General features: G+C 42.5%; 1 protein-coding gene across 2 annotated transcripts in view; it reads right to left on the bottom strand.

Annotated features, from left to right (window-relative positions):
* Positions 1-26,104, bottom strand: part of METTL16 (methyltransferase like 16) — a 90,646-nt gene that overhangs the window by 15,126 nt on the left and 49,416 nt on the right. For both annotated transcript variants that reach the window (XM_040423497.1, XM_040423498.1), the window contains exon 8: positions 20,856-20,945. In XM_040423497.1, the coding sequence (XP_040279431.1) occupies positions 20,856-20,945 (90 nt within the window). The remainder of the gene's footprint in view (positions 1-20,855; positions 20,946-26,104) is intronic.

Here is a 26,104-nt window from a genome sequence, read left to right as displayed (position 1 = left end):
AGTCTCCCATAATGAAAACTTCCCCTTTCAATGTCATTTTAGCTATTTCCTCAACTAGTAGATCATCTAATTCTTTGACTTGGCTAGGTGGCCTATATATCACACCTACACGAGTTACCTTATGATTATACAAGCTGCAAGGTAACCCAAACAAACTCTAAATTGGTCTTGATAACTTGTATTACATTAGATTTTATGCTATCTTTCACATGCAGGGCCACCTCTCCCCCTTTCTTGCCTTCTCTGTCTTTCCTATATAGAGAGAACCCTGGTATTGTTATATCCCAGTCATTACTCCCATTGAACCATGTCTCAGTAACAGCCACTAAATCTATATTCTCAGATGCCATTATAGACTCAAGTTCATTGATCTTATTCCCTAAACTGCGAGCATTTGTAGACAAGACTCTGAGCTTCTCATTTCTTAACCTATGTGCTATTGGCATCTTCTGGCATTGTTCCGGGGGGGCAGTCGGACTGCTGGGTTATCACCCTTTTGCCCCCCTTTCCTAGTTTAAATAGTAAATACTTTGAACTGCTCACTAAGGACATTCGTTCCCTTGAACGAAAGATGCAAACCATCTTTCTTGTACAGTTCTTTTCCATTCCAAGGAGAGCTAACATGAGACACAAAGCCACACCCTTGGTTTAGACACCATTCACCAAGCCATACATTGAATTCCTTAATGCGCATCTTCCTGTCATGCTGAAGGTTATGCACAGACAAAACTGCAGAGAATGAAACAGTTGACACGCCCCATGAGCTGAAGATAATCTAGCAGAGCAATTGGAGCAGTGAATGTAGAGATCTCTGGATCCATGTGAGGTACAGGGCTGGTTCTAGCTTTGTTAGAAAGTTATAGAATGTCTGGTTTTCATTTTTTTTTTCTTACATCAATCATGGCATAACCACTTTAAAGGAGGAGGAGGGAGGGGGGGGGGGGGGGTTTAACCTCCATCCAATAATGTGGACCGCTTTAGGCTAATGTTGGTGGGATCTGGACTTGCTCTGTTTTCTGAAATCCCTAGAATGCACATGTCAATTCCATTCTTGTGCCATTTGTTCCCACTGATTTCACATGGAAGAGAAAAATTACATGCAGCACCGCAATGGCGGACTTGCCAGCTTGAAGAAAGTTGAAAGTAAAACCACCTGGGTATATCATAATTCACAAAATATACAAAAAATAAATGGGTGAAAGGACAATAAATATAGACATTATTAATGAGAATAAAATCTATAGATAGAAACAAAGAAAATAAAAAAACACAAACACCTGAAGAAAAAAAAAAACACTAGTACAAAACTGGCAGATAAGTAGGGGTCATTCACCTCCTGGTTCTAATGCTGGCTACATGATATAGATGCTCCAAGCTTGTTTGATCTCCTCTATAGGCAGTTTAGTTAGGGTCTATTTACATGTCCGCAATTGTTTTGCGGTCCGCAAAACACAGACACCGGCGGACAGCACATGCCAGACACTTTAACCCCTTAAGGACACAGCCTTATTTCACCTTAAGGACCAGGCCATTTTTTGCAAATCTGACCAGTGTCACTTTAAGTGGTGATAACTTTAAAACGCTTTGACTTATCCAGGCCATTCTGAGATTGTTTTTTCGTCACATATTGTACTTCATGACACTGGTAAAATGAAGTCAAAATTTTTTATTTTTTTTTGCATAAAAAAAATACAAAATTTACCAAAAATTTGGAAAAATTTGCAAATATCAAAGTTTCAGTTTCTCTACTTCTGTAATACATAGTAATACCCCCAAAAATTGTGATGACTTACCATTCCCCATATGTCTACTTCATGTTTGAATTATTTTGGGAATGATATTTTATTTTTTGGGGATGTTACAAGGCTTAGAAGTTTAGAAGCAAATCTTGAAATTTTTCAGAAATTTACAAAAACCCAATTTTTAGGGACCACTACAGCTCTGAAGTCACTTTGCGAGGCTTACATATTAGAAACCACCCAAAAATGACCCCATTCTATAAACTACACCCCTCAAGGTATTCAAAACTGATTTGACAAACTTAGTTAACCCTTTAGGTGTTGCACAAGAGTTATTGGAAAATGGGGATAAAATTTGAGAATTTCAGTTTTTTGCCTAATTTTCCATTTTAACCAATTTTTTCCACTAACAAAGCAAGGGTTAACAGCCAAACAAGACTATCTTTATTGCCCTGACTCTGCCGTTTACAGAAACACCCAATATGTGGCCGTAAACTACTGTACGGCCACACAGCGGGGCGCAGAGTGAAAGGTGCACCGTTTGGTTTTTGGAAGGCAGATTTTGCTGGACTGTTTTTTTGACACCATGTCCCATTTGAAGCCCCCTGATGCACCCCTAGAGTAGAAACTCCATAAAAGTGACCCCATCTAAGAAACTACACCCCTCAAGGTATTCAAAACTGATTTTACAAACGTTGTTAACCCTTTAGGTGTTGCACAAGATTTAATGGAAAATAGAGATACAATTTCAAAATTTCACTTTTTTGGCAGATTTTCCATTTTAATATTTTTTTTCCAGTTACAAAGCAAGGGTTAACAGCCAGATAAAACTCATTATTTATGGCCCTGATTCTGTAGTTTACAGAAACACCCCATATGTGGTTGTAAACTGCTGTACGGGCACACGGCAGGGCGCAGAAGGAAAGGAATGCCATACGGTTTTTGGAAGGCAGATTTTGCTGGACTGGTTTTTTGACACCATGTCCCATTTGAAGCCCCCCTGATGCACCCCTAGAGTAGAAACTCCAGAAAAGTGACCCCATTTTAGAAACTACGGGATAGGGTGGCAGTTTTGTTGGTACTAGTTTAGGGTACATATGATTTTTGGTTGCTCTATATTACACTTTTTGTGCGGCAAGGTAACAAGAAATAGCTTTTTTGGCACCGTTTTATTTTTTTTGTTATTTACAACATTCATCTGACAGGTTAGATCATGTGGTAATTTCATAGAGCAGGTTGTCACGGACGCGGCGATACCTAATATGTATTCAATTTTTTTAATTTATGTAAGTTTTACCCAATGATTTCATTTTTAAAACAAAAAAAGTTTTAGTGTCTCCATAGTCTAAGAGCTATAGTTTTTTCAGTTTTTGGGCGATTATCTTATGTAGGGTCTCATTTTTTGCGGGATGAGATGACGGTTTAATGTGCACTATTTTGGGGTGCATATGACTTTTTGATCGCTTGCTATTACACTTTTTGTGACGTAAGATGACAAAAAATGGCTTTTTTTACACCGTTTTTATTTTTATTTTTTTTACGGTGGTCATCTGAGGGGTTAGGTCATGTGATATTTTTATAGAGTCGGTCGATACGGACGCGGCGATACCTAATATGTATACTTTTTTTTATTTATGTAAGTTTTACACAATGATTTCATTTTTGAAACAAAATAAATGATGTTTTAGACAGTGTTTCCATAGTCTAAGAGCCATAGTTTTTTCAGTTTTTGGGTGATTATCTTAAGTAGGGTCTCATTTTTTGCGGGATGAGATGACGGTTTGATTGTTACAATTTTGGCGTACATGCGACTTTTTTGATCACTTTTATTACCTTTTTTTGGGAAGTAAGGTGGGCAAAATTTCAATTTCATCATAGTTTTTTATTTTTATGGCGTTCACCGTTCGGGTAAAGTAACATGACCGTTTTATAGATCAGGTCGTTACGGACGCGGCGATACCAAACATGTGTAGGGAATTTTATTTTTTTAATTTTTAATCAGTGATAAATGTGTTTTTTGATTTTTACTTTTTTTTCACTTTTTAACTTTTTTTTTTACCTAGACCCACTTGGTTTTTGAAGATCCAGTGGGTCTGATGTCTGTATAATACAGTACAGTACAATATATAGGGTACTGCACTGTATTTTACTTACACTGAACAGATCTATGCTTTCAGCACAGATCTGTTCAGCACCATGGACAGCAGGACGCCTGAGACGGCGTCCTGTTGCCATGGGAACCTTCCCCGTCTGCCACAACTTCGCAGACGGGGAAGGGTAAGGACAGGGCTGGCGGGGGGCTGTCTGGGGGCTCTCTCCCTCTCCCATTGGGGGGCTGCAAAGGCACAGCAGCCCCCCGATCGGAGAGGGAGGGAGCTCCCTCTTACTGTTAACTTTTTCCATACAGCAGTCCGTACGAACCGCTGTATGGAAAGGGTTAAACGGCTGACATCGCATCACCGATGTCAGCCGTTTATAGCAGGGTGCCAGCGATGTGCTGGCACCCTGGTATACCCACTGTACACCAACGATTATTCAATGGGAGGCGGGCGGGGGATCGCGATCCCGCTTGCCGCACCGCCCGCCTCCCGCACCAACCCCACCGCCCGCAACACCCCCCTTGCACCTCCCACCGGGCTAAAATCATTCAGAGGTGCAGGGGGGGTGATAAATATATATTTTCGCCACACTAAAGTTTCTGATCGCCGCGGTCAGGGACCGCGGGGATCAGAAACTGCAGAAGTCGCAACAAACCGCAGGTCTGAATTGACCTGCGGTTTGTTGCGATCGCGGACATGGGGGGGTCACGGGACCCCCCCGCGCATTTAGCCGAGGTGCCTGCTCAATGATTTGAGCAGGCACCTTGTTCCGATCACAGCCGGCCGGGCGGCAGTGATCGGAACAACACATGACGTACCGGTACGTCATGTGTCCTTAAGGACTCGGGAAACATGCCGTACCGATACGTCATGTGTCCTTAAGGGGTTAAATAGAAATGCCTTTTCTTGTCTGTGTCTGCGGACAAGAATAGCACATTTCTATTTTTTTGTGGAACGGAAGTGCGGATGCGGACAGTGTTCGCATCTTTTCCGGCCCCATTGAAAATTAATAAATCCGCACCTGTTCCGCAAAATTGCGGAACGGATGCGGACCCATTCATGCGGACGTTTGAATGGACCCTAAGGCTGGACCTGCACATTACAAAGTACAGTACAGAGCAGGGTGCTGGCTGGCCAGATGAACTGTTGTAGATGAAGCTCGGGGGGTAGGGGTCCACTGTTCCTCTTTAAAGAGACACAATGGGTTAATTTACCAAAGTCTAGTGTTTCTATGGTGGTCTTTGATACTCCTGCACTGTGGGGGCCTAGAGGATGTGTCTAAAGACTCCTTTACACAGGACGACGTACCAGGAGATTGTCGGGAGGGAAGTGTTCCTTCCTGACAATCTGCTGCTCGCTGGTGGAGGAGACCGCTGCATTTACATGCAGAAATATTTTTGTGCTGCACTAAAGATCCAATTACATGATAAATTAGCGTTTCGCTCGTTCATCAGGTAATCGGCAGTACATTCATACAGTCAGATCATCGCTAACGAGTGTTCATAGTAACCTAGTAATCTTTTCAATTATTGGCCCTTAATTTGCACCTCGTCATAAATTCATGTGCCTGGGGTGAAATCTACTCAAGCCTCGGACAGGAGTAAATATCAAGCATCATTAACGTTTCGTAAATTTGCTGGGGCTGATGTCCCGACCCTTGGCACACCCCCACACCGCACCAATGTCGAAGGCGGTGTTAAAACATTACATGCAACAAAATATTGTCACATGGGAATTAAAAAGTTGCAAAACGAGGTCTTGCAACTTTTTCCCCCCCACCTAAAAGTGGCATAAGGACTGTCAGTAAATGACCCTCAATGTATGGAGATTTTTTATTTTTTTAAAGGAATTGCTCCCTGGGAAAAAGTATGCAAATTTGAACCAGCCAAACCAGAGACACCCATCTGTCATGCTCCTTTGAAAGGTGCTGAAGGTCAGCAGCAAATGGTCTAAATCGTCCTTCTGACCCTTCCAAAATCTCTTGTGCGTGGCCAGGTTTAGCATGTATAATAAAGAAGGCATACGTGAGCATACACATTTTCTGCAATACCTGAAGTAGTAGGTACACTGGTTCCGGCAGTAAGCCTGCCATGTGAGGATAAGCCGGGAGTCCAAATGCGAAGGAAAAGCTTAGTCATCTGCATGGAGGAACGGACGTGCCACCTGAACATGTTTCTCCAGTCAGATTTACAACATATGTCAGTATTATTCTCAGATTCCCTCTCGAAACAGATCTGTTTAAAGGGGTTTCCCACTAAAACTATTCATGTCCTATCTACTGTGGTGCTGTCTAGATTAGCCCCATCAAAGTGAATGGAGTGGACCTACATGCACACTGACATCATTCAGAGACTGGTCATGCCCCTAGTAACACTAATCTAGACCCTACTCTATCGCCCAATTAACAGACACCATAACTCTCTTTTGGGTGGGCAATTTCCAGTTTTACACACAGCATGCACTTTCTAACAAGCCCCGGGTCAGTAGTTTTGGGGGTGCAGCTCTTCAGTTAGTACTTTAGCACTCATTAGTGAAGATAACTCAGAGTGCTATGGGGCAGCACTCATTGTAAACCACTGAGCCATATAACTACTCTTCACTATGGAAGTGCTTCTGAAAAGTAACTGGGGCATAGAGACCCCAGCACAAGTGATTAGTGGGGGTCCCAACACCGGGGTCTCCAGCAATCCAATAGTTATAATCTATCCAGAGGAGAAGTGATAAATGTCATCAGTGGAAAACCATAAAGTTAAAACACCAGGAATACCCCATTCTTCATCCAGTCATCCACTCCCTCGTGTTACAAACTCTCTAGTCCCTTAGCACTACGGACTTGACCTTCTTCTGGATTTCCTCATTCCTCACAAACCGAATATTTAGCGTCTCATTTACAGATCTCCTCATCTCGCCCACTCACTGTTGATGTCCCTCAGGCCTTTGTCCAGGGATGGCTGATGTCTGATCCTCACAACAACTCCTCCTTTGCCCTACTCGAATTTGGTCTTCACACAATCGCCTCCAAAATTCCTGAAGTACATCACCATACCTGGCTGGCTACCCCAACACATTAGACGAACTGCTCAGAGAGCCTACACACTGCATAAACCACTACACTACCATCTAAGCAGCTTCTATTTTCACTTACTGTCATTTGTAGATTGTAAGCCATCGCGGGCAGGGTCCTCTGTCCCACAGAGTTCATGTTAATTGTACTGCTTTTTGTCTCGTTATGTACATAAAGAGGACCTGTCGCCTTTCCTGATATGCCTGTTATGGTAGCTATTTTCAATCCCCATGAAAGAATTCTGAAGCATCTCTTCATATAACTATATTGGGTCGTTTCTCTATTATTCCTGCTAGGAGTTTATAAATAAATACACAATTTGGAGTTACCAGTGTGTCACGGTCCCTCAGGTGACTGATGTCAGGAAATCAAGGAGATTGGCTGAGCGTGGAGGAATCTAACAGCCTCCTTGATTTCTCTTGATTCAGTGTTGATGGGGATAATGACCACTTCTCTTTTCTCAGCTGTTGCCCAGTGGTCATCACTTCTACCCTTTATAGTCTGACCCCACCCTTCTGACTATGCGGTACATAGCTTAATTTGGTTTGGCTGAGCTGGTGCAAGTTTGTCTCTGATGTTCCTGCTCGTCAGTCTCTACATAAGTTAAGTGTCGCGTTTGTTTGTGTTTGTTATATTCCCTGTTGTTTGTATCTGGGCCCGAGACAGACTTCTATTCCTCCATCTGGGGAGGAATGGGTTGTCTCTGGTCCTAACCTATTCCAGGGCCTTAAAGCCTAGGTATACTGCATATGAATATTCCTACCCGGATTAGGGTTGTCTAGGAGGTGACATGTTTCTTCCCTAGTTTCCAGGCCCAGTTACTGTTCCCCTTCCCTCCTGTGTTCAGTCTGGAGTTCCCCCCCCACACTGATTGTGACAGTGTGTCTCTTCACAGTGCGACACTGGCAGCACTGATTTGACAGTGGCAGACTGTGCTGGGACACCCTCTTACCAGCTGGTAACTCCCAGTTGTACATGTAGTCATAAACTTCTAGAAGGAATGATAGAGGAATGGCTTATCATACAGTCCTATGTTCCATAATGGTCACTTCATGTGGAATATAGTCATTAAAGGGGTTGTCTCATCTCATACATTGGTGGTATATAGCTAGGGTATGCTACCAACATCAGATAGGAGCGGATCCCCGAGGGTGGACCTATCTCCAGAATGGGCCCCCTAAAGTGAATGAGCGTGAGCTGCACAAGCATGGCCACCCCCCCCATTTACTTCTACGGGCACTGGCTAAGCTATCTCTGGTAGTCTCAGAGGTGAATGAAGAGGCGGCTGTGCAAGCGCAGGGCACTCTCATTCACTTTGTTCTGGAGACAGGACCGGGTCCCATAGATAGGACACGCACCTATCTGACATTGGTGGCATATCCTAGCCATACGCCAGCAGTGTATGAGATAACACAACTCCTTTACTTAAACCGAAATATCAGCAGTAGGGAGAGGTCTACAGCTCCCTGGAAATAATGGCACAAAATATAATACTAGTAATAATTAGCCAGAGCAGCTACAATACTTGTCTTTATAATGGAGGACCCAGCAAGGACAACGCATTGAATTCAAAGAGAACTGTCATAATTTCTCCTGCATCACGGTCGTGTGCTGTGTTCTCTACGGACAGAACACATATCCATTGATTTTAATGTGTTTATTTACATGTCAGTGATTTACCACTTATTGTGGGTAATAGCATGCACTACTTTGGTCTGTGATGTGAACCAAACACGGCCTTTGAAGTCTAAGGGACCGTAAAAACCACTGACACCACACGGATGGCGTCCAGACCATTGCTGGGAGATGCTCTGGAAATTAATTTTCAGCTGAGCCGTGTCTGTGGAATATGGAGGGCAAAAAACAGACATGCGGATCCTTCACGGATGAACCACTGACCATTTTAACGGATTTCATCACGGATATGGGTGTGTGAAAGAGGCCTTACAGTTTTCTGTCCAAGTGTTGGTGGTCATCATCGGGGGACTATTTTTACAAAACAGAATTTTGTAAAGTAGATAACTACTTTACGTTTTCCCTGTCGGTACATTGGGCGGCTGGAATTCTTATTTTGTCTTTTTCTTAAAGAGGAGTGTGATCTATAATTTTGACCCTAATTCCGTAATAATACTTACAGATACTGAGCCACACGATAATATTCACAGCTTCAGAAAATAAATATAAAACCATTGCTATAAATCTATAAAAGCTCTTTAACCCAGGGCAATAAAACGCATTAGCAGGTGCAGTTCTGAGGTCACCTTTCAAGATCCAAATTATTCTGTAAATCTCCAGTAATACTGTATTCCCTTTACTGAGAACTGCAGGGGTGCATCTCAAGGCAGCCGGCGTCTGTGTGGGGCTACAAAGCCGCAGTATTTCCTTTTTTTTTCTTTTCTCCTCCTTTAAAAGCTAAAACTGAACATGTTAAGATCTGACATGGCTAAGATTAAACAAATGAAGAAAAAAAAGTTATAAAAAAAAAAAAGGACAAATGTAGCGCTGCAGCTTTAAATGGCGAGACGGGCTGCACAAACAATCAATTTTATCAAGCCACGCTCGGCTTGAAATCACAGTTAGTCATCCTTTAAGACCTTTCACTGGCTGCTTACAATCATACCAATTTAATGCCAACCCTCTCAATTGTAATTGCCAGGCTAGACATCTGCAGTTAACCCCCGGGCTCACGTGAAGAAAACAAAAAAAAAAAAGCCTAAAAAAACCCCCCAAAAAACGACAGACAACATGCTTTCTAGCCTAGGCTACAAAAGGAGGTCTGACAGGTCGCCCAAGACACCACGGTACTTTCATTGTTTCCCACCAGCCCATGATTATGCGGATAGTGTGATAGAAGCTGTCAGCTAATGCCTTTTTAATTTGTTAAGCCCCCAAAAAATCAGTGTGCATGTCTAATCCTTCAGACAAATGTGCATTAGCAGGCAGGGCAGTCTGTCACAAGACGCCTCTACAAAAGGTAGTTATCAGACTCGTGGCAGGGAGCATGTTCACCCAGGGGCTATATGCAAGTATGGAGCGCAGGCGACACATCCTCACGAGTGTAAAGGTCGGCCCATGGAAAGCAGGCACCATCAGGGAAAAAATGCAGGGCAATGCTCTACAGTACCTATAGTATACTGCCAATAGAATTTTTGGTGATTTTTCTTTGTATTTTCAATTTTTTTTTTTATATATATAATCCTGCAGTTTTCACACTTGCCACTAGGCTTAATAATAAGTCATGAGCTCCTGTTCTGTGCCGGTAACGTCTCAGTAACTAATATCATCACCACCAGCAGAATTACAATGACAAGTACCACCTCTGTATAGCACAGGATCCACCATTCACAATAGGTGATATCACAGCTTATCTACTCCCTCCTGACCTCAGCACAGGTCACAGGGCATGGCTAGAAAACTCCCACACAAGTTAAAGGGGTCAGCTCCTGTCCATTGTGTCTATGGCCCATGTAGCTGCTCTGAAACGACAGGGGAGGATATTTTTAAAGGGTACTTTCCCACTAGCGGCAGGACGGATCCGACAGGCTGTTCACCCTGTCGGATCCGTCCTGCCGCTATTTCGCCGTGCCGCCGATCCGTCCCCATTGACTATAACGGGGACGGAGCTCCAGCGCAGCACGGCAGTTCGCGGTGAGAGGCCTTTCGCCGTGCACTGCCGCGCTGCGCCGGAGCTCCGCGCCGGAGCGGCGGCACGACGGATCCGACAGGGTGAACAGCCTGTCGGATCCGTCCTGTCGCTAGTGTGAAAACAGCCTTAGTCATTTATGTGATTTAAAGTCAGAGATTTTGTCGCAAGCTTTACCCCACCACATTTTTCTTTATTCACTCCAGAGGCTGTAAAGGTAGGGGGCTGCCGTAGATTTTAGGCTGTTGCACGCCTGCCGGGAAATGCGATAGTTTATGATAAGCCTGCGCCTCTACATAAATCAAGACCGGACGGAGAAAACACCAGTCTTGATAAATGTCCCACAGGAACTTTTAACATATTTTATATGTAGTAGCCAGTGTGAAAATTGCAGGATTATATACATTTTTGAATATAAATGGGAAAATTAAATAAAAAAATGTTTAACAAAAAAAACAACTATTTAAACAATAGGTCATTTCCTGATGACACATTCACTGTAAGGTTATGACAAAATGGATTCATTACAAACTACAGATCATTACCACTAAAACATTCTAACTTATATTGGGATAACAGATTCCATTACAGAACCCAAACTGGTTGTCACCCATCTTTCCACAGACACTGACTGGTATATTCAGTAAAGTCCTCATGCACACGACCATGTCCTTATTGTGGTCCGTAAACCACAGATCCACAAAATACGTATACTTTGTGTGCAGTTTGCATTTTTCTCACTCCTATCAATAGAAATGACTATTCTTATCCACAATACGGACCAGAATAGGACTATATTTCTATAATTTGTGGTACAGACGCAGAGTTGCAGACGCAGAGATGCGGTCTGGTAGACCCACAAAATGAATGGGTCCATGAGCAATACTCAAAAAATGCAGATCGGACGCATTTTGTGTGCATCAGACCTTAAAGGGAGTCTGTCACCTCCATATGGCCATATACAGTGCTTACATGGCTCTGTAGCACACCTATACAGGATTGTAACGGTACCTTTGTTCTTTTCTTTAGACTTGCACAAGCAGGAAAAAGTTTGATTCATATGCAAATGAGCACTTGCAAGTGCCCAGGGGCGGCGTTCAGTGTGTAGGTGCCCAGTCTGCTCTGCCTTCTTTTCACTTTACTCCTTCCCCAGTCTCTGCCTTTGACCGCCCTCCAAGTCTCTTGCCCCATCGATAGGTCCGGCCGAGGGCATGCGCACTAGGTGAATCGATGCAGTGCCCACAATGGGCTTCACCGTGCGCATGCCCCAGCCCGACGAAGCAGTGCACAGGCGTGGGATCTTGGCCGGACCTAGCGATGACGTAAAGGACTTGGAGGGCGGGCAAAGGAAGAGGCTGGGGGAGGAGTAAAGTGAAAAGAAGGCAGAGCAGCCTGGGCACCTACACACTGAACGCCGCACCTGGGCACTTGCTATTGTCTATTGCTATAGAGGTTTTCTTTCTTTAATATGCTTCCATTATAGGTGCAGTTTCTTCTTCACCGGCGTTGCGGAAGTGTTGACTCACCTCTTTATTCTGCATTCCCGGTCACTTGCAAGAACTTCTGCCGCACCTAACCCTACACGGGTCATACCGTTCAGATTGCTATGTTTTTGTTAATGTTGTTATTACAATGGCTATGTTATTTCATCCCGCTAACCTTTCTAATAGATTTTCAGACACATTATGTTGACTCTCCCAGGCAGTATCCCATCACTATAGAGCAGAGTAATATTGCATTATGGGATTTAAGATAGTATACCTGAATGCCATGGGGCTAAACTGTCCTCAAAAGAGGGCATTTGTATGGAGGGAAGCGTTGTCTCTAAAAGCTGACATTCTATGCGTCCAGGAATCACATCTCTTAGTAGCGCTGCCCCTCGGATGAAACACTGTCTGTTTCCTAACATTATCCACTCACACCACTCCAAAAAAGCTAGAAGTGTTTTCATTGCGATCAAAAATAGAGTCTCCTTTACACTCATATCCCATCAGGTGGACAAAAATGGAAGGTTTGTCATTCTGGTTTGCTCAATCAACAATATTGTGTACACCTTGGTTAACCTTTATGCGCCAAATTTCCTTCCTCTACAAAATAATGAGACTAGTACATTCTTGTAAACAAGGTAAATTGATCTTGTGTGGGGACAATTCTGTTATAGACCCCTCCCTAGATTCTACTAACACGTCGAGGCGTTCCTCAGGAGGCTTGGCATCCTTCATCAACTCTGAGGGCCTTATTGATCCTTGGCGTGCACAGCATAGTTTGGAGAGGGACTATACCTATTTCTCTCCATTCCATGAATCATACTCTCGCATAGACCTATTCCTAGTAGACCAAACTACACTCTTCCATACAGTATCGTCGGCAATTGGTCTTATCAGCAGCTCAGATCATGCTCCCATCTCTATCACTTTAGAAGATAAATATCAGACTAGCACAGCCCCTGTGTGGAGGAAGAACTCCTTCCTGTTCACCCTCCCTTCTTACCAGAAAGAAATCGCACAATCACTGCAGGAGTACTTTTTATTCAATGTAGGATCGGTTCCGAACCCTTTTGTAGTTTGGCAAGCACACAAGGCCTATATTAGAGGCCAACCTATGAAAATGAACCATATAGAGAAGAAAAGAAAGGAGAAGACAGCTAAAACACTATTCGAAAAAATATCTAAACTAGAAAAGACTAATAAACAGAATCCCTCCCCCCTTACCTCAAAAGAGCTGAGAATAGAAAGGGACAAACAGATTAGTACTGCAACAGGACTACGAAAAAGGCTTACTCAGACTAAGATCTACCTACTATGCGCAAGGTAACAAAGCCGGGCGACTATTAGCTAGACAACTCAAAATCCAGCAAGCTAAATCTAGGATCCCTTATATAACCCATCCTCAAACCCGGGCAAAATTATTAGATCCTAGAGATATTGCTTAACAATTTAGGCTCTTTTATATGAATCTCTACAATCTTAGGGACTCAACCCCTTTGCCGGAAAATTACTCCTCACTGGTCTCGGAATTCCTGGCAAAAGCAGCTCTGCCTTCACTCAGTCAGGCTCAACTAGAAGCTCTGAACTCCCCCACCCCCCTACTGATTTAGAGATTCAAACATTAATATTAGCCCTACCTGTAGGAAAATCCCCTGGGCCTGACTGCTTATCAAATAAATACTATAAGCAGTTCCGTTCTATATTATCCCCTCACCTCTTATCTATTTTTAAACAATGTATGTCAGGCACTCCTTTCCCAACAGATATGCGCCAGGCGTTGATTGTAACGATCCCTAAACCTGGCAAACCCAACGACGTCCCGCAAAACTTTAGACCGATTTCTTTATTAAATTCAGACATCAAAATATTTGCGAAATTTCTAGCCATTAGACTTTCCCCCAATCTCCCCTCGTTGATAGAAACGGACCAAACCGGCTTGATTAAGGGGCGCCTGGCTTCTGATAACATCCGTAGGGTGATGAACCTTTTTAACTATGCCGAGTCTCATAAATCCCCCTTACTGGCGTAAGAAGGCATTTGACCTCCTGCATTGGTCATTTGCCTTCTCTGTACTGGAGATGGGGTTTCGGTGTTGCATCTTGAATGCCATATCCAGCTTATATTCCACCCCAACGGCAAAGGTTTTCGTGAATGGCGTACTCTCGAACAGCTTTCCAATAACTAATGGATCCCGTCAGGGTTGCCCATTATCGCCCCTCCTTTTTATTTTAGCTTTAGAACCCCTAGCACAACATATCAGACATACAGCCGAGATTCAAGGATTTGTGGTGGGATCATCTACCTATACTAATCTCATTATATGCAGATGACATTATTCTCACCTCATCTAACCCAACGGAGTCCCTCGGTGTCGCATTAAAAGTTATATCTCATTTTGGGTCCTTATCCTACTACAAAGTAAATGAATCTAAAATGCAAGTACTTCCAATTAATATCCCCTTATCTGAGGTCAGACAACTAAGAGCTTTATATCATCTAGACTGGCAAACTTCAGAGCTGATGTACCTGGGCATTAAACTTACCTGTCCCTGTTCTTTCTTATATAAACAAAACTATGAACCCCTCTTGTCCACCTTAGCACAAGACCCTAATAGCTTCTCCATGAAGAACATATCTTGGGCTGGTAGAATAGCCTCATTTCAGATGATGACTCTGCCAAAACTAATTTATGTCTTTCGAGCCCTTTCTATTCCTATCCCAGAATCCTTCTTCAGAAGGGCACAAGCACTCCTGAATAAATTACTGTGGAAAGCTGGCCGCCCGCGGATAGCTAATAACCTGATGACTAGGAGGAGGGGAGCGGGAGGTATGGGCAGCGGGAGGTCTGGGCATTCCATCTATAAAAGACTACCACTGTGCAATTGGCCTATCATTCCTGAGAGAATGGTGGAGTGACACCTCTAAACCTTGGGTCCAGATTGAATCAGAATCCATAACAGGAAGCTCTTTAAGAGACTACCTGCTTCAACTGCTATGGAACCCCAGACCTCCTAAACCGACTTTACTTACTGTGGCTTTTGCAGGGTATGTGTTGTTAGGGGAGGTATGCTGCTTTCCTTTGAATTAATACAAGGCAGCTTCCCCATCCCTCATAGGGATTTTTACAATTACTTAAGAGTGAGACATTTTTACAATACCTTCCTAAAAGTACCATTGAGTTTAAATCCTGACATAATTAGACTCTTCCAAAACCCTTTATTACATAAAAAAAACATTGTACTAGGCATGTTTATGATCTGCTTAATGACAAAGCAACGTTTGTAAAATCTAATCCTATTTTAAAGTGGGAATCAGATTTAGGACAAATTTACTCGGAGGAGAAGTGGTCTCAAGCCATTGGTTTTATTTCCTCCAACTTTAAATGTGTCACGCATTATGAAGCAGGGGTGAAGACCCTACTGAGATGGTACTTCACTCCAGACAGGCTGAGCCAAATGTATCCGGGGGTGTTGGCCTGTTGTTGGAGAGAGTGTGGAAACACGGGCACTGTATACCACATTTTATGGTACTGCCCTAAACTGCATAACTACTGGCAACAAATTTTTTATTTGGTATCCCAGGTCTCTGCAGCTGCAGTTCTTCCCTCCCCAGGACTAGCCCTTTATTTATAGGCATTCATAGACTCCACCATGCCCACATTAATTTACTGAGTCACATACTACTTAGCGCCAAGCTAGTTATTACTAGGCATTAGAAGTCAGCAACACCTCCATGTATACAAGAAGTTATACTCGCTGTAAACACTACGTGTAGGTATGAAAAACGTCTTCCCCCCTCCATTATTGATCCTAGAAAGAGAAATAAAACTTGGGCCACATGGTTGTCACCTAAGACTCCCCTGAATGCTGATCTCTGCTTGAGAGGAAAACACCTTTTATCCCGGTTTACTTTATTTCCCCTTTAATTTGCATGTTTGTTCAATTTAAACTGAATGATGATACACTGCTTTCATGTCTAACTTTCACACTAGCGTTCGGGGCTCCGCTTGTGAGCTCCGTTTGAAGGGGCTCACAAGCGGCCCCGAACGCATCCGTACTGCCCTAATGCATTCTGAGTGGACGCGGATTCGCTCAGTATGCATCAGTCTGGCAGCGTTCAGCCTCTGCTCTGCTAGCGGACACCTGAACGCTGCTTGCAGCGTTCGGGTGTCCGCCTGGCCGTGCGGAGGCAAGCGGATCCATCCAGACTTACAATGTAAGTCAATGGGGACGGATCCGTTTGAAGATGACACAATATGGCTCAATCTTCAAACGGATCCGTCCCCCATTGGCTTTCAATGTAAAGTCTGGACGGATCCGTTCAGGCTACTTTCAGAATTAGAATTTTTTTTAAACTATAATGCAGACGGATCCGTTCTGAACGGATACAAACGTCTGCATTATAGGAGCGGATCCGTCTGTGCAGACATCAGACGGACCCGCTCTGAACGGTAATGTGAAAGTAGCCTTAGGGAGAGTGACTTTGGTGGCTTCCCCTTGGACGGCTTATGATTAAGTCACACTAACTGTCAGAGGTAACTCATAGGCATGTCTTTGTACTAATGGTATTTTTTATTACTCTGTGTACATGTATGATGCAAGTACTCTCTTTGTACCGAATGATACACTGTATTGTCCTCTGAACATCTCTGTGAAACTTAATAAAAATGATTATCCACAAAAGTTGAGGTCCCAGAGTTTAAAGTAAAAAAAAGAAAAGTAGACATATTAGGTATCGCCGTGTCCGTATCGACTGGCTCTATAAAAATATCACATGACCTAAATGCTCAGGTGAACACAGTCATAAAAATAAAATAAAAACTGTGCTAAAAAACCTTTTTTTTGTCACCTTACATCACTAAAACTGCAACACCAAGCGATCAAAAAGGCGTATGCCCCCCAAAATAGTACCAATCTGTCACATCATCCTGCAAAAAATTATCCCTTACCTAAGACAATCGCCCAAAAAATAAAAACTACGGCTCTAAGACTATGGAGACACTAAAACATGATTTATTTTTGTTTCAAAAATGATATTATTGTGTTAAATGTTAAAAATAAAATAAGTAGACATATTAGGTATTGCCACATCCGTAACGACCTGTTCTATAAAAATATCACATGACCTAACCCCTTTAGATGAACACCATAAAAAAGATAAAATAAAAACTGTCAGAAAAGCCATTTTTGTCACCTTACATCACAAAGTGTAATAGCAAGCGATCAGAAAGTCATAGGTCCCCCAAAATCATACCAATCAAAACGTCATCTCATACCGAAAAAATACTACCCTACCTAAGACAATCGCCCCAAAACTGAAAAAACTATGGCTCTTAGACTATGGAGACGTAAAACATGATTTTTTTAATTCAAAAATGCTGTTATTGTGTAAAAATTAAATAAATTAAAAAAAAGGATACATATTAGGTATTGCCACATCCGTAAGAACCTGCTGTATAAAAATATCACGTGATCCAACCCCTCAGGTGAACACTGTAAATTTATTTTTAAAATAAAGTGTGTCAAAAAAGGCATTACAAAAAGTGTAATACCAAGCGATTAAAAAGTCATACGCACCCTAAAATAGCACCAATCAAACCGTCATCTCATACCGAAAAAAAATGAGCCCCTATATAAAAGACAGTTGTCCAAAAAATGAAAAAAAACCTATGGCTTTCAGTATATGGAGACACTAAAAAATATTTTTTTTCAAAAATGCTTTTTATGTAAAACTGAAAACATATTTGGTATTGTTGCGTCTGTAACAACCTGCTCTATAAAAATACCACATGATCTAACCTGTCAGATGAACATTGTAAATAACAAAAAATTAAAACCGTGTAAACAGCTATTTTTTGTTACCATGCCTCACAAAAAGTGTAATATAGAGCAACCAAAAATCATATGTACCCTAAAATAGTACTAACAAAACTGCCACCTTATCCTGTAGTTTCCAAAATGTGGTCTTTTTTGGAGTTTCTACTCTAGGGGTGCATCAGGGGGTCTTCAAATGTGACATGGCAGCTTAAAATTATCCCAGTGAAATCTGCCTTCCAAAAACCATATGGTGTTCCTTTCCTACTGTGCCCTGCCGTGTGCCTGTACAACAGTTTACGACCACATATGGGGTGTTTCTGTAAACTATAGAATCAGGGCAATAAATATTACATTTTGTTTGGCTGTTAACCCTTGCTTTGTTAGTGGAAAAAAAATGATTAAAATGGAAAATTTGCCAAAAAAGTGAAATTTCATCTCCATTTTCTATTAATTCTTGTGGAACACCTAAAGGGTTAACATCAGTTTTGAGGGGTGTAGTGTCTAAAATGGGGTTATTTTTGGGTGGTTTCTATTATGTAAGCCCCACAAAGTGACTTCAGACCTGAACTGGTCCTTAAAAAGTGGGTTTTATAAATTTTCTGAAAAATTTCAAGATTTGCTTCTAAACTTCTAAGCCTTCTAACGTCCCCAATAAAATGGCATTTACAAAATTATCCTAACATGAAGTAGACATCTGGGGAATGTAAAGTAATAACTATTTTTGGGGGTATTACTATCTATTATAAAAGTAGAGAAATTGAAATGTGGAAATTTTTCAAAATTTTGGGTAAATTTGGTATTTTTTTCATAAATAAAAATGAAATATTTTGACACAATTTTACCACTGTCATGAAGTACAATATGTGACGAGAAAACAATCTCAGTATGGCCTGGATAAGTTAAAGCATTTTAAAGTTGTTACCACATAAAGTAACATGTCAGATTTGCTAAAAAAAAAAAAAGGCCTGGGCAGAAAGGTGAAAAATGGCTTGGTCCTGAAAGGGTTAAAAAGGATCCATCAGCTCCCCTTCTTTAGTAAATACTTGTATTCCTCTTAAAAATAACGGTGCTGGAGCACCTGTGCTGTTCCTCTGTTATTGGTCCTGGAAATATACAGATAATTTAAAAAGTTTTGCTCCTGTTCTGGTCTGTCTCTATACAGTCTGACACTATCATTGCTTACTATATATTGTTAGGTGCGTACAGCAAAACTCCAACCTTAACCTCCACGTGTCAGATTTGTCAAGTGCATGCTCTTGGACCTGTAACAAGTAAAGTTACAGAGGCACTCTTCTTACAATAGGAAGCTCTTAGAATGCGATAAAAGGAAATCTTTGGTATAAAAAGTTTGGCCCTTTTCTTCAAACTGAAATGTCTGAGTAGTTTAGAGGCTAAATATAATATTCTGGTCCATTCCTCTGGACAAACATTGTTGAACGGAGCTCATGGATCTACCAATTGTCAAATTTGGACATGGCTACTTGACACTGGATTCAGCCGGTCACAGTATGTCTACTATTAAAGGGGATATCCTACGAATTTAGAATTATTTTATTCACTTAACTGTAGGACTCTCTTTCCTTTCTGTGGGTGGGCAGCAGCTCATCAAGCACCTGCTTCTCCCAGGATACACTGCAATGAGCTCTTTTGAAATGCCTTTCTCCCCTGTATAGAAAACAGTCCCTTACATATAGTCCCGGAGATACACATGTAATGCTCCCAAAATTCCCTTCTCCACAGTCTAGAGTGAGATATAGCTATTTCTATAAATTTAGAAGGAAGGATGAAAGACCATTCTACTTGTAGACAGCTTTATAATTATACTACTTTGCCTAGTTAGTTGTATTGTATTATCAGTCTTTCATTAAAGGGTTTCTCCAGGAATTATTTTAAAATGGACGCCAGCAACTTGTCCTACAACGTGAGCAGGACTGGTTGCCACCACTTACACACTGGTGACCGTTCCTGTTAGGCTGCTCAGCCACGATTGCATATCATAGGCAGGATCCCATCATTACCATCTATTGTAGAGTGTGTAGTGAGTGTCAGGGCCACATTTACACTGCCTCATCGTGTAGAGCAGAGCCTCTAGGTGTAATGGCAACACCCCTGTTGCTCCTAGAGGCTCATTTGCTTTTATTAAAACATCATTTATCTCAGCAATGCAGGCACATATCAACATGGGACCGACACAGATGCCTTTAGCTGCCAAGCGCAGATGCAACAGGTCAGTCAGTTTCAAAAGGTACAAATCAGCCGACAGATGCAATACTGGATGAAGTGTCTCACTGTGTAGGTAGGTAAGGGGAGGTCAGGTTTGACAAATATTTTTTTCTTAGGCTTGTTTCACACTGCTGTTTTGAGATCAGTCAGGGAACAGCCTGCCAGATCTCTCTGCATTCCGGCACTGCCAGAAGCTACTGCATCTCCGTCCGGCCCCATTATAGTGAATGAGGCCGGAAGGTGTCAGGTAGCGTCCGGCACTGCCAGATCCAGAACAGCCTGCTGGAGATGTCACAACACTAGTTTTGAAACTAGCCGCTTTCACACCACCGCTATTGATTTCAGTAGTTCTGCTTCTTTATGGTACCAGAACAATGGAAATAACAGAAGATCTGGATTTGGCTCACAACAGACTCAAAGAAAAAAGTCCTGCAGGACTTCTCGCTGCTATTTTTGATGAAATCTAGGATGGAGGCCCCCACTGGAGATGTGACCAAGAATTTACACCGCGTATTGCTGCTTAAAGAGATTTATAAAACCCCCAAAATCCCCCCCCCCCCCAAATGCCTGGTGTTAGCTGATAGCAGGGTGGATGGGAACGAGCCTCCCTAGCATGCAGCGTCGGCTGTTGCGAGCATCAGAAAAGACGCGGGTGTTGGGGAGCGAGGTAAGTACAATCTGTGTGAGGGGCAAGGAGATTTGGGGGGGCCTTTTTGGGGTTGCTAACCCCTTTAATAAATTTCACCTGTTAGTGTTAAGCACATATTGTACGTTTTATACTTACCGGAATGGTCACATCATCATAAAAACTCCACGCCAGTGCCCAACGCATAGTACGCCCCTGGTAAAATTCAGTGTGTGCTACCTTTGGAACCTAGAATGTATTAGAGAACAAAAACAAACTCTCGTTAACTTATATCACAAAAATCAATCAAATATTTTCCTTAAAAGGGGTTCTCCAGGAAAAAATTAAATTTTGTATAAATTCACGTAGAGAGTCACTTTTTCTCCCTGTCACTTACATAGTATATCAGGTGTACATTAAATATTTCTGTCCTTAGGTTAAACAAATGCATAAACAAAAAAACAAAAAAATGAACTCGGTCATAAATGGGGCAGCTAGGTGACAACAATTGTTTTAGCAGACCTTGTGCCACTCACATAAACTGTGAAATCGACCTTTTAGTATAGCCACTTAGCTGTTCCATAAAATGTATCTCTATAGCGGCACCTACTGTTTGCTCTTTTTCTTATATCTCTGTCCACCTTGAGGAGGTGGACGCATATGCTCAGTTCCATCCTTCAACTGCTTCCTGAGCTGTGTTAGGGAGAGAATTACAGCAGAAGCGACATGCCCCCTCAGAAAGGACAAGCCTCCTGAGCTACCAGTTTGATATGAATCTAGCAGAGCAATGAATGGGGAGATCTCTGGATCCATGTGAGGTACAGGGCTGGTTCTGGCTTTGTTAGAAAGAGACTGGCATGTACTATATGATGTCTGATTTTCCTTTCTTACATTAATCATGGGATAATCCTTTTAACACATACAAAACTAGACCATCTCCTAGCCAATTTATTTCAACACATATCAGCTGTGAGCATTTCGGAGAAGATGTCGGGTGGTGCTGATGGACAAGTCGGTCTATCAAGAGGACCTGTCATCTATCAAGACATGTCGACTTTAGTAAGTTCTTATTTTCCTTAGAGCTCTATATTGTGCTGTCCTTCTGTTATTCCTCCTGGAAATGTATGAATCAAGTAACAGCTATGTTTTACCACTACTCTTGATAACTCGGTGTGTCTTATATTCTGAGACTATCCATTGACTGCGAACTGTGTCAGATTTCCCCCTCATTCTCAGGAGCCACAGCAGAGGTCTGCTAAAAAGCAGTGTATTCCTTGGATGTCCATTTATATGAATGACCACTACGTACTATTACATTTCCCCTGCAGAGTACATGGATATTCGCAGACATGATCTTATCACAAGACAGCTCCTTTAACCTTAAAGTTTATGGACTGGGGGAATTTTTTTTTTTTTTTTTTATTTTAATTTTTTTTGAGACTGGCATTTCTTACACAACCCGTCTTAATAAAAAAAATGTGCTGCTGTAAGATGTGCCAAAATTATTAAGAAGCACATGCCTCTTAATAACTGTGGCACATCTCGAGAGGCCTGTACACCAGTGTATGAAATCTACAGTAGCAAGGAGCTGGCAGAGATTTCTGTTGCTGGGCTGTGTCTCACCCACGCCGTACCCGATCCCACTTTTAGTAAAAAGGGAAAATGTGGCATAAAAAGGGAAAAAGGTTGTGCAAGATGGGACTCGGAATTAATGTGTAATAAACAAGAAAATGAGGAGTCTAATAATCATTGATGCTTGCTCTACATATATTGCAAGTCAAAATTATAGAGCTTTCTCTCTAACGACTGAACTATTGAATAGAATTAAAGGGATTGTCTCATCACTACGATACGCCACCAATATCAGATAGGTGCGGGTCCCACGTCTGTGACCTGCACCTATATCCAGAACGGGAACCCTGAAGTGTGCGGAGAGCAGCCGCGCATGCAAGGCCACCCTCCATTCATTTCTATGGGACTGTTGAAAATAGACGGATCCGTCTGACAAATGCATTGAACTACCGGATCCGTCTCTCCGGGGTCATCCGGAAAAATGTATCCGGTATTTATATATTTTTTAACAGATTTAAAGCTCTGCGCATGCGCGGACCGAAAGAACGGATCCGTCAACGCGGCAATTTTAATACATTTCTGTTAAGGGAGAATATTAATTACCAATATTTATGCAAATATCAATAATTAATATTCATAAATAGGAGAAATCATCTACTGATGACTCCGCCTATTTATACCTTAAATAAAGATATCACTATTACTTTGGCTTACACTAATCGCCAAACTAGCTGCATGCGCCTTACTGAACTAGCTACCGCTAATAACACACTACACAGTAGGTACAAATAACACACAATATTTATTGATACCTAGGGTACACTAAATATTGACGCATACAATACACTAACAGTACAGCACTAAAAATACAGTACTAACTACACTACACAAACCCAAATTCCACCCACAAACTTTAACTAACATACACACATACAAAAGCAGCCCACCCTTACTATCACTGGACTATCCCTAGGGGAAATAAGAAACACACACCTGCAGCAGTGAAGGGGTTATTGTACTGCCACAATGGCAATAGAGGGGTTAATACAAGGTGCAGGGGACTGCGGGTAGCAGGGCTTACTAGGACCTGCAAGGGTTATCGCAGGCCACATATACACCGGGCTGAGCAGGGGTTCAGGGTTGGATAAATGCAAGGATAATGTGGAGGGAGGTCAGGGGGTTAATAGTTGGGGGGATATTGGGTGGTGGTTATATGGGCAGATAGGAGTTAATAGTGGGATAGTGGGTGGAGGTAGGGAAATATGAATATGGGCAGGTAGGGGTTAATAGAGCATTGGTGGGATAGTGGTAGGGGTTAATAGCATTGGTGGGATAGTGGGTTAAGGTAGGGAAATATGGCCAAGTAGGGGTTAATAGCATTGATGGGATAGTGGGGTTAAATACTCAGCCCTCCAGGAGTATGCTCTTTGTCCAGGGGATGATTCTCAGGATGCTCGTCGTCCTGGGGATGATTCTCATGGGGGGGGGAGGGGGGGGGGCGGCTCGGCTCTGTTCCCTGAGTGCAGGGGCCGCCGGATATTTATATCCGGCAGCCCGCACTCCCGGGCCACCTGCGCTGTGGCGCGCGCCACAGGCAAGGGCATGTGGGCCGGCGCGGTGATATGACTTCACCGCACCAGCCCGCGCGTCCCTGCACGCGCTCGGCCGGGTCGCGCCGCTCGCTGCCAGGCGGGAGAAGCCTTTGATCTCCCGCCTGTAGCGACTTGCATTCCAGGCAGCGCAATAGTAATTGCGCTCCCGGAATGCGCATAATAGAAGGAGGGGAGGTTTCTCCCTGCTTTCTGCTATGCGTAATTATCTCCAGCAGCGCTGGAGATAATTAAAACAAAGGACTCCGATTCTGTTGAATCAGAGTTCTTTGTAGTCATCAGGATGACCGGACCCTTGTCCGGCCATTCTGATGCAATCAACCAGATTGCATCAGTGTGAATGCTTGGGGCACATTCACACCGATGCACCTGGTTCCAGTAATTATAGGAGGGGCCTATGGATATGTATTAGGGGGGACAATAAGGGGACACATATGTATTAAAGGGGGCATTATAAATAAGGGGACACCTAAGGGGACATATTCCCCACAGGGGCTGCAATGAGCCCCTGGGGGACACTAAGGACAGATATGCGCAGAAGCTGGGCACATCTGCGCACATCATAGTGTATGCACATATATTATATATGCATGTACGTGTTCGCATGTATGTATATATATATATATATATATATATATATATATATATATACACACACACACACACACACACACACACACACTGCGTGCAGAATTATTAGGCAAATGAGTATTTTGACCACATCATCCTCTTTATGCATGTTGTCTTACTCCAAGCTGTATAGGCTCGAAAGCCTACTACCAATTAAACATATTAGGTGATGTGCATCTCTGTAATGAGAAGGGGTGTGGTCTAATGACATCAACACCCTATATTAGGTGTGCATAATTATTAGGCAACTTCCTTTCCTTTGGCAAAATGGGTCAAAAGAAGGACTTGACAGGCTCAGAAAAGTCAAAAATAGTGAGATATCTTGCAGAGGGATGCAGCACTCTTAAAATTGCAAAGCTTCTGAAGCGTGATCATCGAACAATCAAGCGTTTCATTCAAAATAGTCAACAGGGTCGCAAGAAGCGTGTGGAAAAACCAAGGCGCAAAATAACTGCCCATGAACTGAGAAAAGTCAAGCGTGCAGCTGCCAAGATGCCACTTGCCACCAGTTTGGCCATATTTCAGAGCTGCAACATCACTGGAGTGCCCAAAAGCACAAGGTGTGCAATACTCAGAGACATGGCCAAGGTAAGAAAGGCTGAAAGACGACCACCACTGAACAAGACACACAAGCTGAAACGTCAAGACTGATTTTTCTAAGGTTTTATGGACTGATGAAATGAGAGTGAGTCTTGATGGGCCAGATGGATGGGCCCGTGGCTGGATTGGTAAAGGGCAGAGAGCTCCAGTCCGACTCAGACGCCAGCAAGGTGGAGGTGAAGTACTGGTTTGGGCTGGTATCATCAAAGATGAGCTTGTGGGGCCTTTTCGGGTTGAGGATGGAGTCAAGCTCAACTCCCAGTCCTACTGCCAGTTTCTGGAAGACACCTTCTTCAAGCAGTGGTACAGGAAGAAGTCTGCATCCTTCAAGAAAAACATGATTTTCATGCAGGACAATGCTCCATCACACGCGTCCAAGTACTCCACAGCGTGGCTGGCAAGAAAGGGTATAAAAGAAGAAAATCTAATGACATGGCCTCCTTGTTCACCTGATCTGAACCCCATTGAGAACCTGTGGTCCATCATCAAATGTGAGGTTTACAAGGAGGGAAAACAGTACACCTCTCTGAACAGTGTCTGGGAGGCTGTGGTTGCTGCTGCACGCAATGTTGATGGTGAACAGATCAAAACACTGACAGAATCCATGGATGGCAGGCTTTTGAGTGTCCTTGCAAAGAAAGGTGGCTATATTGGTCACTGATTTGTTTTTGAATGTCAGAAATGTATATTTGTGAATGTTGAGATGTTATATTGGTTTCACTGGTAAAAATAAATAATTGAAATGGGTATATATTTGTTTTTTGTTAAGTTGCCTAATAATTATGCACAGTAATAGTCACCTGCACACACAGATATCCCCCTAAAATAGCTAAAACTAAAAACAAACTAAAAACTACTTCCAAAAATATTCAGCTTTGATATTAATGAGTTTTTTGGGTTCATTGAGAACATGGTTGTTGTTCAATAATAAAATTAATCCTCAAAAATACAACTTGCCTAATAATTCTGCACTCCCTGTATATATATATATATATA

Source organism: Bufo bufo, chromosome 3 (assembly GCF_905171765.1).
Source record: "Bufo bufo chromosome 3, aBufBuf1.1, whole genome shotgun sequence".
NCBI lineage: Eukaryota > Metazoa > Chordata > Amphibia > Anura > Bufonidae > Bufo > Bufo bufo.
Note: the sequence above shows the minus strand (reverse complement) of the source record. Positions and strands in the feature narration are given on the sequence as shown.